The 19,206-nt window shown below is 45.8% G+C and overlaps 1 protein-coding gene across 6 annotated transcripts in view; it reads right to left on the reverse strand.

The window, feature by feature from the left end:
- Nucleotides 1-19,206, reverse strand: part of LOC113405320 (prostaglandin reductase 1-like) — a 41,347-nt gene that overhangs the window by 1,781 nt on the left and 20,360 nt on the right. For 2 of the 6 annotated variants that reach the window (XM_026646421.2, XM_026646422.2), the window contains exons 2-9: nucleotides 15,142-15,257; nucleotides 10,183-10,228; nucleotides 9,140-9,199; nucleotides 7,157-7,321; nucleotides 6,168-6,285; nucleotides 4,436-4,591; nucleotides 1,429-1,534; nucleotides 44-162 (exon numbers count right to left, since the gene is read on the reverse strand). In XM_026646421.2, the coding sequence (XP_026502206.1) occupies nucleotides 44-162; nucleotides 1,429-1,534; nucleotides 4,436-4,591; nucleotides 6,168-6,285; nucleotides 7,157-7,321; nucleotides 9,140-9,199; nucleotides 10,183-10,228; nucleotides 15,142-15,247 (876 nt within the window). In that variant the 5' untranslated portion in view covers nucleotides 15,248-15,257. Of the gene's footprint in view, nucleotides 1-43; nucleotides 163-1,428; nucleotides 1,535-4,435; nucleotides 4,592-6,167; nucleotides 6,286-7,156; nucleotides 7,322-9,139; nucleotides 9,200-10,182; nucleotides 10,229-15,141; nucleotides 15,258-15,471; nucleotides 15,644-15,759; nucleotides 16,069-18,837; nucleotides 18,879-19,206 lie in introns of those variants that run through there. The other 4 variants (XM_026646423.1, XM_026646426.2, XM_026646425.2 and 1 more) reach the window with 4 other exon arrangements.

Here is a 19,206-nt window from a genome sequence, read left to right on the forward strand (position 1 = left end):
TAAGTTCACGTACTGTAGTCTGAGAAACTGCCACACCTCTTACCTCTACAACCCATCTTAACAATATCTTCAGGGCCTCCTCACGCCTGTCATTCCACCGTGAGACGATAAATCCTTCCATGTAAAGCTCCTTGAAGATCATTGGGATCTGAACATAAGGTCCTGTTGGAAATGGTAATAGACAAAACCGTGGTAATATTACTTTGTTTAAAACCAAACCAATGTGCAGTAAGGAGAAGCTGAGATGCTGATAAAGCCAAGCTAGTCAGCCCAAGGCTGCACTGCTTGACCAGATTGGGCCCTGCACAAAATGGTGACAGTGGTGGTGCAGACCACCTCCCCCCCTGTATACCCATAGCCCAGTGGTTAGAGCACTGACCCAGGAACCTGGAATGTTAGAAATGCCTAACCTGATTTTCACCTACAGTCAATACTGACTTCAATTGACTACCAATGCAAATCCTACCATAAAAGTAAAACCATCAAACCCTAGGGAAAGAACTTTTCCATCTAGATGACTGAACTGTGTAATCCGCTTTGCTACAGAAATACCGTGCATCAGGCTGTTTTTACCATTGCTGTTTATGTTTACTTAAAAACATTTGTTAGGTAAATAACACCCTAAAGATAAAAAGTTGGAATCCTTGAAACAAACCAGCTCATTTTCTACTGCCCCCTAGTGGTGTGCAAGAGTGACACTCTGCAGTAAAGTCTCATTTAAATCACATATACCAACTGTCACCAGGTCTGTTATATGGTGCGTTCTGTGGTTGTACTCTGCAAGGGATTCCTTTCTTGCTGCTATTGGCATTTTAGATGAGAGGTTCAGTCACTGCTTGTGCTGAAAATTAGTAATTTACACTTCTCGGACAATTTATTTCTATGGTTGTTGCCCATCACTACTCTTTCCCATTCCTGTTAAACCAACATTCATCCCCCATCCCCTCCCTTCCTCTTGGTAGATGGACAACAGGGCAATGCGATTTAACTATCTGGAACTGTTTAAGGTTAAATATCAAAGATCAGTTATAAATTGTTTTAGTGAGGGGTTCTCCCATTTGAGGGGCATCCTTGTTTACTCAGATGAAGCTTTGACTACAATGAGCCTTGCTGTTTGTCTGTGAAGTTTTACCATTCCGTGGTGGGAAAGGGCCATGAACTAAATGTTTATTTGCTTTTTAATTCTGGGAAAATACAGCTTTGTTTTTGAGGTACAGAATACAAGATGATTGTGATTCACTTTGTCCTAAAAATGCAGCATTGGGGATGCGTTTGCTCCACAAAATATATATTTTAATTTTGAGGGTTTGTTTCATAACATAAAAACAAGCAACATAAAAACCATTAAAAGAATTCAGAGAGGAAAGTTCTCTTTCTTCATTATTTTTTCCACCATAAAAAGTAACTAACTGACAAAAAGACTCATACCTTTCTGGGGCACTGTGTCATTGTATCCAGAGATGGCTCCGCACACAGCAATCCTCCCAAATTTCTTCATTTGATTCAGAACAATACTTGAAAACTCTCCACCCACCTAAGGTAGTCAGAACATAGATAAAGTTACAGATAAAACCCCTATTGATCATTGAGGGGCTGAACTTGTAAACACTTAAGCATGTAAATAACTTTTCTCATGTGAGTTATCCCATTGAGCAGTGCAGATATACTGAGGGGCTAGTCACTAGAGTCAAGTTACGCATAAGCTTAAGTGCTTGTAGGAGTGGCCCCTTATTTGGAAGTGTTTGACTCAGAAGCACGGCTCTGGGCCCATCTCTGCTATATGTTATGTGTCAGTCCCATAATATCAAGACTGAGGGTCAGGGTCGTCTTGGCAGGCCGTTTCCTATTTAGATAGCACCAGCTGTACCCAGCATTTTAAAAACACATAAGAGGACATAGTGCCTGCCCTGAAATGTTCATCTAAATTAGACAAAGGACAGGGAAGAGATTGAGTTTGAGAGCAGCAAGATGAACACCTTGGATCTAATTTAATATCAACCTGGAAAGGTAAGTGATGTTAAACAGATAGAGGCATGGTATGAGGAAGGAGGTGGATGGTTAGCAGGTGAAGTCTAACCAGAAGTAGAGTTTTTTTAGGAAGGTGTATGTGTGTGTGTGTGTGGGGGGAGGGGGGGGGAGCAGCTGATCTAGGGAGAATGTGAAAAGGGGAGTGGACAAGATGAAGGCTTTGATGGAGGTATAAGGAGCTGGAAGAGTGCAGGCACAAAGGGGGCTTGGAAGACCATAAGTGCTAAGAGAGAGACTGGGCAGGATCTTGAAAATAGCACCAGAATACCAAGCAAGAATTTCTGCTGACAGTATTTATATTTACAGTATATCCCATTAGGACTCCAGCACTGGAATGATCAGATCTTCCAAAGGGCCTGCCTGATGCAGGAGTGCTAATTATTTAAATGGGTAGACAAACAGTAGTAAGCTATTGTTCCACAGCTTTCTCATAGGAGTCTGTGCGAGAAGTATTTTGTAACATCCTCTCCTCAGCTTGACAAAGCTTCACTGGCAACATGCTTTTTCCATTTGCTTGGCAAAAATATTGAATATTTTTCCCTGTGTTTCTAAGTGAAGATTTTTTTGTTGTTTTATTTGTGCACCAGCTGTCCTGATGTCAGCCCGCTTCTGGGAAAAGGTTGTAAATCCTGCTCCAGAGCCAAGCTATTCCCAAAGGGCATGCCTCAGCATTTTAGGAGAGTATTAACACTAAACAACTTCTGGGTTTCTTTCATCCTTATCATCCTCCCCACATATATGCTCTCAGCTATTGACTTTCATTAAAACACTGTGTCTATAGGGAGGCTACTCTTCCAAATGCTCACCCCCAACATCTGAAGGGCACTGGAGACAGGGATTTAAAGGTGTGATGTGAGATCATGTCAGATGGGAGCCTAGGCTTTAACTTAACCAGTTTGGATCTACTAAAGAACAACTTGCCTTGACTAGAGCTTTTGAAGGTATTATTACATTGTGTGAAATCAGTCTAGCTCATGCAGTCTAACACCACATCTTTAAATCCTAGATGAGGCTGAACAGCTAGAACTGAAACATGGTTGATGTAGTCATGGTACTGATGGCTATTTTCCTGACCTGCCACCCAAGACAGTGTGTCAAGGGCTCTATCACTCCTAGGTAGACAGGTCCTTTGCTGCTGAAAGTCAGTGGAGCACCATTGAATGGAATGCACCTACACCAATTTACATCAGCTGATCATCTAGCCCAGGGTGACTTTTGTAAGTGGCTTCCATGATGAAGCCACACCTTATTATGAATAAGGGTGTGTGCTTGTCAAGAAAACCTCCGAAGATCAGAGGTTTTTTTTTAAATCTGTAATTACTGACATTTTGGGACTTTTCCATGTTGCTGGGCAGGAGAGTGGGGGGGGGGGGGAGAGGCATTGTGATGGTAACTGTTGAACCATTTCCCCTGAAGACATTGAGGGCTGCCAAATTGGGGCAGAAGGGAAGATTAAATGAGCAAGAACTCTCATCATCAAGGCCAATGGTTTGCCAGGGATTCCTTGACTGCTTTGATCTTTCTGGGGAAAAAGTCGGACCCGCCTGCTGGCTTAAGAATAGCGGTGTTGTGCTGCTGTTCCCACTGCCTTTGCAGAGGCTGAGGGGAGAAGTGGTGGTGAAGAGAGAGAGTCATGCTGGCCTTCCTGAGCCAGCTGGCAGTGCGGGAGTTGTTTTAAACTATTAGTTACATGTTTTTAGTTTTACAGTTTCTACAGTAAAACAAGGGGTATTTTGATTATAATGAGCTTGCCCTATTAGTATTATTTTATATTCCAGTGCTGCAAATTAGATCATTGTGCCAGGTACCGTGCAGACATAGAGCGACAGTCCCTGCCCTCAAAAGCTTACAATCTAAAACAGAAAAGAGAGACAAAGAGCAGAATTAAAAAAGTGCTATTATCCCCATTGTATAGATGGAGAACTGAGGCACGAAGAGATCAAGTAATTTGCCCATTGTCACACCTAGATCTGAACCTAGCTCTACCAAGTCACATTCGAGTGTCTTAAATACATGACTATCCTTCCACTCTCAGAACCCTCAGACCTGACACTGACAAGCCACCTTAGATTCATTTTACATATAACCAAAATACAACTTTCCTCTCCCTTTCCCCCAGGGAAAGCAAGAACAATTGGGCAAACCAGCTCCCTGTTTCATCGTTATTCCTCCTTTCCAATGCTCCTGAACTGGAACTTCAGAATTCCATGAAAACACAGGCCAGCAGTTTTCGCTAGCAAAAGAGGAATTTGAAAGGGAAAACTGAAAGAGAGCGTAAGCCCGGACATTCTCTCAGGGGGCTATTTCTCACAGGACTAGGCCACAACATTCCATGTGCACGTGCACAGCAGAAAGAAGTGAACATTTGCAACAAACTGCACTCTTGCCAACCCCAGTTTGAACTCACGTTATCAAAGTAGCAGTCGTAGCCATCGGGTGAGGCCTTCTTCAGTGCTTCTTCCAAGGATCCTACAGTCTTATAGTTAAAGGCTTCATCAAAGCCAATCTGTTTCAGATAAGCAACCTTTTTATCTGAGCCAGCGCAGCCAACCACTTTGCAACCCTGGAGGAAAAGAAAATGCGTCTTAACTCAGAGGTGGTTTCAGAATAAAATACAAGATGCAAATGAGATGCTACATGCCACCAGGCAGCAGAGCCTGCAACTCTCCCTTGCCTTTCCCTGCCCTGCCCAGCTTTGGAATGCTGCAGGTTCCCCAGCTCCCACAGCCTTGAGTCGGCCTGTGAAAGCTGATCTCCCCTGCACAGAAAGTAGCCAACAGGCGACATGAGACTTTGAACTCTACACTAAGGTATTTTATAGGTGTTCAGTTAGCCTCTGTCCTAGATTTTAGTGCTTTAGCTACGGGGACCCAAAAAAGGAAGCTACCAAATACAATTTCAAGAGTGTCATTTTCAAGGATCCATCACTGAAGGGGTTAAATTTATGACGTATGATACAAACCACTTAACAGTCACATTTCAGACCATTTCTCTTTGTGTTATTGACAGAGACAGAAAAATGTTTCTAAAAGTGTGTACACTCTCCTCCCTTCCCTCCTCCCCGCACATTTTAATCTCCTGTAAGGCAGGGGTTCTCAACCTTTTTCTTTCTGAGGCGCCCCCACAAACATGCTATAAAAACTCCATGGCCCACCTGTGCCACAACTGTTTTTTGCATACAAAAGCCAGGGCCAGTGTTATGGGTTAGCACGCAGGACAATTGCTCAGAGCTCCACACCATAGGGGACCTTGCAAAATTAAGTTGCTCAGGCTTTGGCTTCAGGGAGGGTCCCAGGCTTCAGCCCTGCATCGTGGGGCTTTGGCTTTCTGCCCTGGGCCCCAGTGAGTCTAATACTGGCCCTCTTGGCGGCCCCCTATAACCTATTGACAGCCACCCCGGGGGCCCCAGCCCCTGGTTGAGAACTACTGCTGTAAGGTACATATATTGTATGGTGCTGACAGGTGAAGACTTACTTGTGGAGTAGTGGCAATATGTATGAGGAAAGCACATGCTGTATCACTGACTAAGGAGAGTGCTGGTTGCAAGGTTTGCACCAGCTGAATGATAAATGCAGGCAGGAATTGGTCATGGCATATTTTATTTATTCCCTGGGGGCAATACTATGTTTCTCATCTGGCTGTTCACTACCACACTGCTAGATACGCATAGCTAACTGCATCTGTGATCCTGGTTCTTGCAGTAAGCCTGTGTGCTATAGCGGATTATGGGGACACTATTGACAGGGAGAACAGATCAGTGACATATACACATTGCAAACTGTTACCTATGCTCCTGGGGTCAATAGCTTGATGCTCTTTCCAGGCCTAGCCCTAGTCACATGGAGGCAATGGGGCTTCTCAACTGAGTGAGACTTCACAGGGTGGGGCTAGCAGTCCCCAGGAGCAATAGTAATTGGAAACAACTGCATCATTTTAATTTAATTCTCCTACTAAAAGTGCCTTGCCAGAGTTTTTATTTTTTTTTATTTTTATTATTATTATAGTTAAACAACTGATCTTGGAGCAAGTCCCATCTAAGAGACGCTTTGTCCCCCTTCCTCCTAAGCACTCAAATCCCTCCACTCCTCTCCTTAGCTTGACAGTCTATGGTGTTCACATGATCAATTCAAGCCACTCACTCCGATTTTAGCAATCTGCCCCACCACTGAACCCACAGCTCCAGCTGCTGCAGTAACCAGCACGGTGTCTCCTGCTCTAATCTTGCAGATCTCAAATAGGCCGAAGTATGCAGTGAGGCTGAAAGAGAAAGGAAATGTTCAGTGGAGACATTACAAACACAAAGTCGGGTCATGCTTCATGTAGCTGTCCAGGGGAGGGGATATCTCATCCCATTAGAGATTCTATATGAAGTGCTCGGAATTATTTATAAGGTGTACAAAATCCATTCAAGCTATTTGAATGTGGAAAGCTACACATCTTGCCCATTTTTTAAATAAATGTTAGGAAACTTCTGTTCTGCCCAGATCACAAATAGCAAGTTGCAAGCTTTCCATGTGGCTTGTCCTACAAATATAGAGGTAAGAAAAGAAGCAAGTTAGGAGGAACTAGGCAAGAGAAAGCATGAGTGGAATGGAATTTCTTCTGTATTTAGGGCAGGGTTACCATGAACAGTAGCTCTGTTCAACAGGTATAGATGTGCTTTTGATGCTGCTATATGATTGTAGAATTCTACAGCTGCATGTTTCCATCTTTGTGCAAACTCTGGAAATACAGAGAAATCAGCAGAGCAAGATCAGTATTTTATGAGCCCTAGCTAGTTACCACTGAAATCAAAAGGAGTCCTTCCATCAACTCTAGTGTCTGTTGGACTGGGCCTTTGGTCTGCTTTTTAATTCCAGCACAATACTCTGTCCCCATCCCATATGGCCAAGAAGCAACTGTGCGGTCTCCAAGTAGGGGGAAAAGAGGCTCCAAATGGAGACATAGAGCTATAAGCCTCGCACACACAGGATGGGTCAAAATTCAGTCCCTCTTCAGTGGCAAGAGCCTCTCAGAGCATGCACTGATTAGGCTCAAGGGTGGCGTGGTAGAGCCTGCACACAGATGGCTGGAAATCTCAATGCAGCGAAGTTTGGTTAGTCTTTATATAGCCTGTGCTATGACTTACCCTGGCATGCCAATTGTCCCAAGAGCCAAAGATCTGGGGATATTTTCTGGCCAAGAAGGAAGCAGCCGTAGATCTTTCCCATCAGAGATGAAGTGAGTTGTCCAGCCTGAATTAGCCACAACATAGGTCCCTACTGGGTAGGTGGGATTCTTGCTTTCCACAACTCTGAGAAGACAAACGAAAGCCACACTTTACAAACAGCTCCTTCTCCCTAGCTTTGCTAAATATTTACATAGGGCTCGGGGCTGTGTGTGAGGGTTAGGAGGAAATGCTCCCTTTAGGCAGGTGAACACAAAAAACTAGCTACACTGCACATTTCCTGCACCTTTTTCTGAAACAGCTGGTACATGGCGATAGGAATAACCATACTGGATCAGACTTATGCTCCTAATATGTTAGGGAGGATCCCAAGCCAAAACCCTGACAAACACCAGTTCGGTTTGAATCCGGAGTTGATCCCTGCAGCTTGACCAGAAGGAGAGAGGAAGTTTGGGGAAATGGTATCTCACAGGGGCAGAGTAGAAGAGGCAGTTCCCTATTCAGTAAACCAGGTCCCTTTTCAAAGGCTGAAGACATTTCACCTCCTAAAGGCTGCTCCTCTTGTAGGACAGGAAGGGCTCTTTAAGAACAGCTTGAAAACTGTATCGGTTTGGGACTCTAATAATGACGATAGTCGAACAAAAATAACAAAGTTCAGCAGAAGGTGCACACGATCCTTTGGCACCAGACGCAGCGAATTCCTCAGCTCATTTCAAGTGACGTGTTACAACTATTGATGGTACCCGACCTCTCGCTCAGAGGATTAGGGCTTAAATTTCCTCCCAACCTCTGGTTTCCCACACAGGACCACAAAGAAGTCTGATGATGATGGAGACTCTATAGCATTCCTTGGCAATGGTGAAGTCGCCATACACCTTATCAGCAAAAGGAGTAAGGTGCCTGAAGAGTATTCTCAGCTGGAATTGCTGACTGTACCGTTCCTGGGTGAGCAGTTATTACACAGCACATTACGTCCGGCATACAAGATGACACCTCAGGATATGACCACTTGTGCAATGTTAGCCTTTCCTGCCCTGTCTTGTAAGAACTCCCTTCAATGGCATTGCTCATGTGAGTAACACAAGTAAGGGTAGTCTCAAGGCCTCCGAACAAGCTCTAAGTAGTACTAGAAGGCAGGTTTCATAGGATGCACTTGCTTTCTGACGGGTTACAGACTGATAAAGAAATATGGGACCACACAGAGAAGTATTGACTAAAAGATGTAGCCAGTTGTGGTTCGTAATGAAAAATGTTTGAGACACCAAATAACCAAACTTAGACAAATTTACTGTCTAAAGACAAAACAGCACAATACAAAAAGGAGACATTTGTACTCTCCTTCCCAGAAGCAATTCTGATCTCACAGCATGTTCTCTTTACACAGAAGGTGTGCCTCAATGATACACCCCCAAAACCACTCATATTTATATCATGGCTGATTACAAGTTAAAAAGCACCTTATACATCATCTAAGATCTAACCCACCAGTTCCTTAACTTATTTTTCTGAACCTTTCCTTCTCTCTCTTTTGGATAGCACATTCCAAACAAGTTGGAAATAGAGGTACATCCCAACCTCTGCTAGGACAAACCATTTATGTATCTTGTCTTTGACAGCTTTTCTAATGCCAATTTGCTGACTTCAGAGTCACAGTGTTGTGAGATACTTGGTGAACAAACATGGGTGAACAGAATCGTGGGGAGACCATAAGGCATACAGTTAACATATGTATTATATAACTTTATGTATATCATGTATGGTATATTAGTATCATGCACATAATACCTATTAATGTGCTGCATTGGCTAATAGAAAGTAATATAAGCTGCATGCAACCATCTCTTATAAGTGACATTGTACCTTCTCTAGTGCTTTGAGTCTCCTGTATGGAAAGATGATAGTGAGTTAGGAAAAAAGACATCAAGCAACTAATGAAGACCTTACCTAGCAACTTGGCTGCCTATCATTATGTCTCCCTCTTTCATGTATATCCTACTATAAGGTCTGAAACACACAAAATGGAGATAGAGCCTTAATTAAGTGCAAAATATTCACTACAGATTATTGTCCATTTTCTGATTAAGACACAGTGCACGGAGGGTCTCACTGCTGACTATGCCAGATATCTGCAGAGAGACAGAGAGAGAGTTACATTCTCATGTTGACAAAAATAAAATATTGTTCCTAGCCAACCGCTCATGAGTGGAGATGCCCCTTGATCAACTACCGTGCTGGTATAACTTATTACAAAATGCTAATCCCCTGCCATTACGAGGTTACAGTTACAATTAGAGAACACAGCTAGTACCTTCACGATAAGGCACGGGTCAGGGACTCAGAAGAACTGGGTTTAATTCCTGGCTCTACCATAAACTTCCTTTGTGACTTTAATCTCTCTGTGCCTCAGTTCCCCATCTATAAAATGGAGATAATAACACTTCCATTCTCATGCCCCTTCTCTATGTATTTAGACTAAACTCTTCAGGGCAGGGAGTGTCTCTTGCTGAGTGTAGACACAGCACCTAGCGGAGTGGAGCCTTGAGCTCAGTTGAAGCCACTAGGTTCTGTTGGAATATAAATAATAATAATAATAATTAGGACTTGCCGCATAGATGAACAGAACTGCATTTCACCCGAATTCCCAAACGGTCCATTAAAATCCAGTAAAGCCCAGTGAAATTCTATGGCTGTAGTATAGTTATTGCACAGTTCAGTCCGGTCTACTCTGCATGACTGAGCTGCGCTTTAGCCTTATGCTGTGGAAGTGGGAAGGATACTGTGCTGTAATAACCAGGTCCACTAATGTGGTCGTTGCTACAGCGTAGACGTTGGTGAAGACATAGGTGGGGCTCTGGTGTTTCTATAGGGCAGGTAGCCCCTGAGAGGACCATGGAAAGCCAGATGCTCTGAATAAGCACTGCTTTTAGGATTCAAAGTAGCAATTCAAAGTAGTAAACTAATCTAAAAAGGAAGAAAGAAAAGCGTACCTCATGTAAGGATCAACACTGAGAAACACAGATTCAAACAGCACATCTGCAATAAAAAGGATTAGCGGTTACATTAGGACCTACAGTAAGTAAATATCAAATGTTACAAGACAGTGCACTGACCTATGGCAGAGTGCTCTGGATTCCCTTCAGAGCTGCTAAGCGAAAGTGACAGAGATCAAATCAAGTTTCTAGGCTTTGTCTAAGTTACTGCTACACTGTTAGCAGAGAAGGCAAACGGACATAGCTTTCTGTTTTGTTTTTGAGACCATGGTGGAAGGAAGGTTTCTGGGACACACAGCCTGTCTTCCTTTCCTGTGCCCCAGGGATGGGCAACTGGGGGCCCGGAGGCCGCATACAGCCAGATAGAGCATTTTATTTGGCCCACCATGGGTGTAGCCACAGGTGGGCCCGAGTGGACCATCGCCCACCCAATTAGACTCCAGGCCCATCCAAATCAGAGCCTGAGAGGAGGTGGCTCTGCCTGCACCCAGAGGGAGGGAAGCAGCAAGAGGCTCTGCCAGCCCCGAACAGAGGATGCTGAAAGAGGGAGAGAGGCGGCTCTTCCCACCACCCGGAGTAAGGGCAGGAGGAGGAGGCAGCACCTCGATCACAGCGGGATCCCTCCAGGATGGCCCTGGTGGACAGTGCCTGGGGTTACCAAGCAAGGGCTGTGCATCCCGGGTGGCAGGGACTGGGGCAGGGGTGGTGTCCGGGGACATGGGCTTGTCCACTTTCCTGGAGATCGCGGAGCTGAACATTGGCGGGCAGGTGTCTCTGCTGGTGGGCTCTTCTGCACACTGAAAAAAGGTCAGTCAGTGAAGGATGTATGTTTAACCTGGGGCTTTGGGGTGGGGGGTTATAGTTAAAGGTTGTTCTGTAAGGGGCTGTTATATTTAAGAACACTTCTTTTACATGGTTAATACACAGATAATTGTATGCTAACATGCTGTACTGTAGCAAACATTTCTAAGTTATGCCATACATCGTCTCTAACAACAACAACAAAAAGTATGGCCTGCCAAAGGGTTTCAGTGGATTCTGCGGCCCTCTACCACCTTAGCATTGCCCATCCCCGCTATATCTCGTTCCTTTGTAAGAAGCTCAAAAGTCCAGGCACCCACACAGAGAACTGTTACCTTTTAAGACCCATGCATAAAACCCTTTATTACCATTATTCAACCAACAGAGGGTGCTGACAGACCACATTCACCCACCCGTAGGCCCCAAGGCAGATTACTTTGGATATTAATACCCCATTTACTTTTTCTCCCTTAAATTTCAAAGGGGGGATGTTGTTTGGTAATTTTGGACCCCTTTGGTTTGGTTTGTTTAACATAAGTGGTTTACAAGAACAAATGGTATTAGAAAAGTTATCATTTAAAAGCAATAAATACCGGGGCGTGGGGTGAGAGATTGGGGTTGGAGGTGTCTGTGTTAACAAACTCTTGCTGTCACTGATTACAACCCAGCCATTAGAGAACTGTGCAAGTACATGAGAGCCAGAAAGTTAAACGGATTAGTCTCTTTGCATTCAAAGCCATTTAAGTAGCAGGGAGGGAAAGCTGCTTTTTAAAAATAACATTACAGGCGAGTCTCATCTTACGTGGGGGTTCCGTTCCGCGGTTAGCGTGTAAAGCGAACACCACGTATAGTCAAACTTACATTGAGTTGAATGGCGGGCGGAATCGCCCGCACTACAGGTACAGTATTAAAATTGTTATTTTTCTCTTTTTTGTTGTTGTTGTTGTTTTTTTGCCAGCCGCGTAAAGCTGAAATTGCACATGTTAAATGCGTGTAAGATGCGACAGACCTGTACTTTAACCTAAAGGAATCCCCATCTCCACTTTAAGGATTTAAAGGGAAGGGAAATAACAAATAAGTTTTCTTAAATACGTGCTGGAATGGAATTGTATTTTTTAAGAGTCCCTGCAAACTGGCTTCTTCCTTTTTAATGGATGTACATTTCAAACCTGCCATCTGCAACCATATCCAGATGTTTTAACATCATCTCTATGACTCTTAATCATGTAACAGATATATTAGGTAATGCTGCATCATACCTTAATGCTCAGATGTGTGGCTAGTGCCAAAGGCAAGGAAACCCTTGTTGCAACTATTTATATATTCAGATTGTAAAAAAACAATGCACAATCCCAGGCACATGCAGGTCTCTCTGGGCAGGCAGTGTATTAAAAATCCTCGGATTTTTGTAAATTCCCCTGGAATGACTGCTGGACATGGCCAGGTAGTATGGAATGGAGAGGGGTGAAATAGTAAGCGTGACACGCATGGATGTCCATTTCTCTCCGGACAGTGTTGGGAGCATTGCTTTAAAAACGCAGAAATTCAGGAATATGACCTAGTCAATCGGGGGGGAATTTTCTAATTTTGCCAACTCTGCTAAGTTATGCATTATGGGTACAGTAAGCAGACTGTTTCCATAGAGCCTTACAAATAGATTGGCTAGACAGCCATAGCTCTCTCTCTCTGGGCTCAAAGCCCTTTCTGCTATTGTAACCCCTTTAGGGTGTGTCTACACTGCAATCAGGCTAGGTCTACACTACCTGCCTGAATCGGCGGGTAGAAATCGATCTCTCGGGGATCGAATTATCGCGTCTCGTCGGGACGCGACAATCGATCCCCGAATCGACGTGCTTACTCCACCAGCGGAGGTAGGAGTAAGCGCCGTCGACAGGGAGCCGCGGAGGTCGATTTTTGCCGCCGTCCTCACAGCGGGGTAAGTTGGCTCCGATACGTCGAATTCAGCTACGCTATTCGCGTAGCTGAATTTGCGTATCTTAAATCGACCCCTCCCCTGTAATGAAGACCTGCCCTTAGACACCTGCAGCTGGCCAGGGCCATCTGACTCAGGCTCCCAGGGCTCGGGCTAAATGGCTGTTTAACTGCGGTGCCGACTTACGGGATCAGGCGGAAGCCTGGGCTTTAGGACCTTGTGAGGTTGGAGGACCCAGAGCTTGCCAGCCCAAACATCTACACCGCAATTATACAGCCCCTTAGAGCCTGGGTCAGCTGGCACAGGCCAGCCGCGGGCGTGTAATTACAGTGTAGACATACCCCTAGGGTTTAGAGAGCATGGCCCATGAGGCAGAGGAAGCACTGGTTGTTCCAGAGGAGGGCTGGAAAGAGGGAGAGTGACGGAGGTGAGGATGTCTCTGTAGCTCCAGCTCTCGTGAGAGGAACAAACCGGAGCTGGCCCAGTATCACGGCTGCCCAGAGCTGTATGGGGTCATGAGTACAGGGGCTTGTGACCTTGCATTGGGAAAAAGGAGAGAGGCTGTAGCTAGCTACGTGGGGAGGTTGTCACTCTGGATGGGTTTGCAGAGAACCGCAGAAGAGGGCACCGGAGGAGTTTGTTGGGGAAAGTTTACTGGTGTCGAAGATGACCGGGAGCACCCAAGACTCGCTGCCAGACTGGAACTTTGCCCAGGACTCCCAAACTCTTGATCTAGACGTATTGGTCAGTGTCTGTCCCTTCATACTGGGGTACCATTGAGCACATGGGTCCGTGTGTTGCATGTAACCCTGTTTTACTGCTCCCCCATCCTCTCCCCCTGTTGTTTTTCTCCATTCATCCCCCTGTAAACAAATATTTCCCTTTCCTAAATTGCTGTTCTATGCAGGGGGGAAGGATGCACTTTTTTCCTCCCTCCTCCCCCACACACACTGCAGGGGGTTTGGAGCAGGTGCCCCTGGGAGGGAGTTTCCCTGTTGTGTTCCTGTGCAAACCTTTTCTTGGCTGGAGCTGCACTATTTTTTTTTTTTTTTAATAAAAATCCAGTCATGAGTGTTCTGTTGAATTAGGCCTGCCTTCTGGCTGGGAGCACAGGGCAAGCTTCCAGGTTTGCTGTGTCAATCATAAGGCTTGAACCATCTGCCAGATCCTTACTGGCTGGAGAATTAAACCTTGCCCTGCAGATGTGCCCTGGCTAGTGGGGGGAGGGGAGGAGAGCCGCACTGCAGGTTGTTTTTTTTTTTTTTAGCTTTGCTGTTCTGGCCGCCGCGGTTTTTTTGTTGTTGTTGCTTGGGGCTGCCAGAAGCCAGAGCCAGCCCTGAGCATACGCACATCTGCCACTGTCCCAAGCAGCAGCACCAGCACGAAAATGACAATTCTCCATAATTTCTCTGCTGCCCACAGGGTTCTGACTAGAAGCAGTGAAAATGACCAGTCTTGTTCAGTTAATTCCCCTTCTGTATGATCAATCTCTGCCTGTCTGCAGACTGAGGAAGAGAACACTATAATCGATTCACGTTCGGAAGGTTATCTTTACAACGTGATGATATGATGGTGCTGGCGTAATTTAAAAAAATAAATAAAACTTTATATTCCATAGACTTCTGCACCTTAGGCCTCCAAACTCATCAGGTCAAATTTCCTACTTGTCACCGGCTTGTGGCCAAGTGGAATTTTCAAGTCCTGGTTAGCAGTATATAGCTCTCAGTACATCTTTGTAGCAGACGCGCACCTCCCCCCCCAGCCCACAAGACATTCTTACTCATTTGCAGTCAACTGGGTGGGTCTGTTACCAGACCCCTAATGGTAAAGATGGGGATTTTCAAAAGCACCCAGCATTGATCTAACTCCCACCAGAGTCAGTGACTGATTGATTTCAGTGGAAGCAGAGACGGGTGAATGCTGAGCACTTTAGAAAATTCCGCCCTAAATGTCTGCTCATCCACGTGAACACTGCTGAGCCAGGTATGCGGCATGTGACCCTCAGGGGATTCTTTGTTGAGTCACACGCACCGATTTCAGACACTAAAAGGCACAAGTGTGGGGTTTGTGGTAGGTAAATGGAGAAATCCCAGCCTGCTCGTACCTTTGTAACGCTCAGTTCACAGAAATGTATTAATTATTCTAGATTTGCACACTGCGCTATGAGTAGAAAGACGAAATACAATCCTAACACCATCTACATGAAGGAACATTCTCCTTACCTCCATCCTTTAGCTTTGGCAGCTCCACCTCTTTCAGCTCAAGGTCACTTGTTTTGGGGAAGCCCTCAAAATGCTTTTTCAGCGTCCAAGACTTGGCTCTCACCATCCTGTACCACCTGCATGAGAAGACAGCACAATCAAAATCAAAAGCTGGAATACAAATGGCTGCACAGCCATTCTGACCCCCCCTCCCGCCGCTGCAAGATTAGATATTGTCAGGCACCCATGTCAGGCCTGAGCATCTCCATCTCTGTGCTTAACCATTTCAGGCTAAGCACTGACCCCGAAAACATACTAAGAGTTTGTCAAGTCTTTTATACTTGCACTTACCAAAGTTTACTATTTTTTAAAGTACCTTTCCCTGCCTCAGTGAAGGACGCCCGAGAGCTGTGTTAGTTACTCCAGGGACCATTCTAGTCAGGGCCAGCTTTAGGCCGATTTCGCCGATTTCCCCGAATTGGGCCCCGCGCCTAAGAGGGCCCCGTGCAGAGCTGTGCCGCTCTCCCGCAAGTAGCAGCTGTTGCTGCTAGGCAGCGGCTGTTGCAGGTCGGGAGCGGGAAGGGGGGGAGAAGGCACATGTGCTTTGCAGCCTTTCCCTCCCCTCCCCCCGGCACTCACCTGGAGGAGACGCCGAGGGGGCTTCCGGTCCTGTCCAGTGGGAGACAGGAATCTTTGCAGTGTGGACCTCACTCACCGGAGCAGCTGCTGGGGCTTCGGTTGGTGAGTGTTTGACCCCGTGATTCCCCATAGGTTTGTAATATTGGGTTGGTTTTGTGCTTTTCGGTGGTGTTGCTGTTTGAGGAGGGTGAGTTTGTGCCTGCCTGTGTCTGTTTCAAAACTAAACTCGAGATCATGTAACCCAGTAAACCCAGGAAGAAAGCCCCGAGCCAGTAGTTAGTGCTGTGAATTCCAGGTGAGAGAGAGGGGGAGGGGTTGGACGAGGATATCAAATAAATCAAGAGGGGAGAATGCGAAAGGTCTGCAACAGGCAGGCTGAGACTTTTATCTCCCTCCCCCCCCATCCCGAGAGAGGGGAAACTGAGGCACGGAGTGATCTGATTCCCCTCCCCAAATTATTTTGCAAAGGAGGGGGACAGGGGCTCCTATCCAAACCAGTTCCCTTCCCATCAACTCTGCTTTCCCTGCTGCAAGACCGCTGTAGGGGCTGAATATTTCCATTAAACTCTGGCTCCTTCGTTTGCCCTGCAACAATAAAATAGACTGGCTTTGGGGGGGAGGAATAGCCCCCCCACAAAGCTGTGTGGACATTAAGTTTTTTTTGGGGGGGGGGGCACGATAATATTCCGGATCGATCAAACACCCACTCAGCTTTCTAGCCATCCAGCAGCTCTAGGGCAGGGAAGGAAGGTGCTCTTGGTGCAGAGTGGTCGCAAAACAGGGGTGAATTTAGCGGGGGGGGGGGTCCAGTTGAAATCCCGCCCGATGCAGCCACACAGAATCGCTGGCGGCACTGGGAGAGGCCAGGAGTGGAAGCAGGTGGCCCGGGGGTGGGGGGACATTTGCCCTCAGTCCTGGGCTCTGGGATGGACTAGGCTGGCTGGTGGGTTCAGTCTAGTCTTCCAGCCTGTTGCTCTCGCTGGGGTTTGTGGTTTTCATTTGGCTCCACCGAAAAGATCAAACAAGCCCAGTAGAAAAGGGGGGCGAGAGAGGCGGGAAGGGGTTTGTAAGGGGTTAAAGTGACCCATCGACGAAAGAGTAAAACCAGAGTTTGACTGGGTTTCCCCCCAGCCACCACTCCTGCAAACACTGGACAAGGGGCAGCCCCATCCCCCACTGAGGCGATGGTGAGGGGCAGCAGGGGAGGAAGGAAGCCACATGTGATGTCAGTCCCCTCCCCCCCCAGCACCCACCACCCTCTCTCCGGCCCCCAAACTCTGTCCCAGAGCCTGCACCCATCCCTCCGCACTCCCTCCCAGAGCCTGCACCCCTCCACCCATCCTGCACCCCACCCCTTGCCCCAGCCCGGAGCCTGCACCCAGCACCCAAACTCCGTCCCACTCAGCCCTGGGCAAAGCTCTCCTTGGTCTGGCTCCCAGCCCCTCTCCAAGGGTTGCAGCTGTCTGGAAGTGCCTGCCTTCCACACCTTCCTCATTCACACCTCATTCATTCAACAGGGCAATTGATTACAAAGTGGAGGGAAGATCTTATTCTACTTCTAGCAAAAAGACATTTTTCTTTTACCTTAATTATACTACCTTAGGGGCCCGCTATAACATATTACCAAGGTTCAATACAAAGTCATATAAAAGTTATACAAAAATGCATAATGCAGAGATTTATCTACAACTGCATTGATTGACTGCTGTGTGCAGTAATATAGTGACCCCTGGGTCTTTGAATGAGGCTTTATACTTGGGGGGGGGGGCGAGCGGCGAGTCGGGGGCGAGCGGGTGGGCAAGCGGCGGGTGGGCAAAGAGGTGAGCAGTGAGCCAGCAGGGGTTCTAGGGGCGGGCATGGGGGTTTCTGGCAGGAGAGTTAACCTGCATTTACAAAACACTCCGAATAAAAAAACACTCTGTGCTCTTAAAACATATCTTTCCTTGCTTTAAGTTTTGAAAATTCAGTCACTAGTTCTTTTAGATCCAGTTTTCCAGCTATTTCATGCTCTATTGACATTGTGACAAGTCCAAGAAGTCTCTTGTGCCATTGTTGAACGCAGATATGTTTTTATCAATTTTAACTTTGAGAAGCTACAATGCAGGCAGACCGATTAAACAATTTGGCAATCATGTCAATTGAATGCGAAGTAATGAAGAGCTTAGAGTTAGGCAATACACTGAAAGATTTTGTCAAACAAAAAGCAAGAAAGATAAAGTTTTAAAAACATATAGGTGAGGTGTACAATATAGTTCCTCTTAATGAACTTGATATTTATAATATATGATGCAATGTATGTAATATATAATTTTGTTATTATTTATATAGTCATGGAAAGTAAATAATACATGGAAGAAATTAAAGGTTTTTTTTAAAGTCATCCCTGCCGGGGCCCCGCCGAAACTGTTCGAATTGGGCCCCGCACTTCCTAAAGCCGGCCCTGATTCTAGTCCTAGAACAGCCCAGGAACAGGAGGGCATAAAGGCGGCTTAAAGTCATCTCAGCCCCCACTCCACTGGGCTGTGAATTCTGTGCCACAGTTCTTAAAGACACAGCACAGAATCTCATCCCTATAGTCTAAAAGAAATCTAAAAAAGTGGCAGCCTGACTGGCTATAAATCCTCAATTAAAGGCTTTTCCTTATACCAGTTAAATCTACAAATTCAGCCTGGTTAAATGGACTCAGCACTGAAAACCAATTGTTACCAGTTTTAGCCAAAGTTCAAATCACAGCTGCAAAGGCAAATAAAGCCTCTACATTTTAACCCTGATACCGTGGCTAACCCTTCCCCACACGTCTGCCAATAGGTGGTACAAAACAGATTGATACACCTGATAAACACAGATTTTAATAACCAAATGTTTCAAACCATGACATTAGAGTTTCTCAAGTTTAGAAGTACAGCACATTAAACTGAGAACACCCTTTAATCAGTGTTTTCCATAAGACAATCCTAGGGAACTTTCCCAGGTGAATCTGACAGGTGTTTATACACACATGCACAGCCTTTCATACCCTTCAAAAAATTGGATGGACCCTCCCCTCGACAAAAGAAAAGGAGAAAAGTGGATACTTATAATAAAGATTTGCCTCTCTTCAGCTCCTGCTGGTAAGGAACCAGGTGTCAACAGGCTCAGCGGATCAGAGCAGAAGCCCAGGCAGAGACTGGAATAGCCAACCTCAGGATATCGAGGTTTCTTCTCTGCAAGGTGATCCGTCTTACAGATTCTGGAACCTCAGTCTTTCCTCAAGTGGGTAGCCAACGGCAAAGATCTCTGCTTTTATCCACAATGGATATGAATTTCCTTCGCTCCGCCCTACAGTGCCTATCTTCAAACCATTAGCAAATCAGGTTCATAAGTGATTTGACTTAGTCCAATCGAGTGTCAGTTAGTTCATTTGTAGAAAAAGTTCCAATTCAGCAAACATTAACTCATAAAAGGGTC

This window comes from Terrapene carolina, unplaced genomic scaffold (assembly GCF_002925995.2).
Source record: "Terrapene carolina triunguis isolate 2854851 unplaced genomic scaffold, T_m_triunguis-2.0 Scaffold35022, whole genome shotgun sequence".
NCBI classification, from domain to species: Eukaryota; Metazoa; Chordata; order Testudines; family Emydidae; genus Terrapene; species Terrapene triunguis.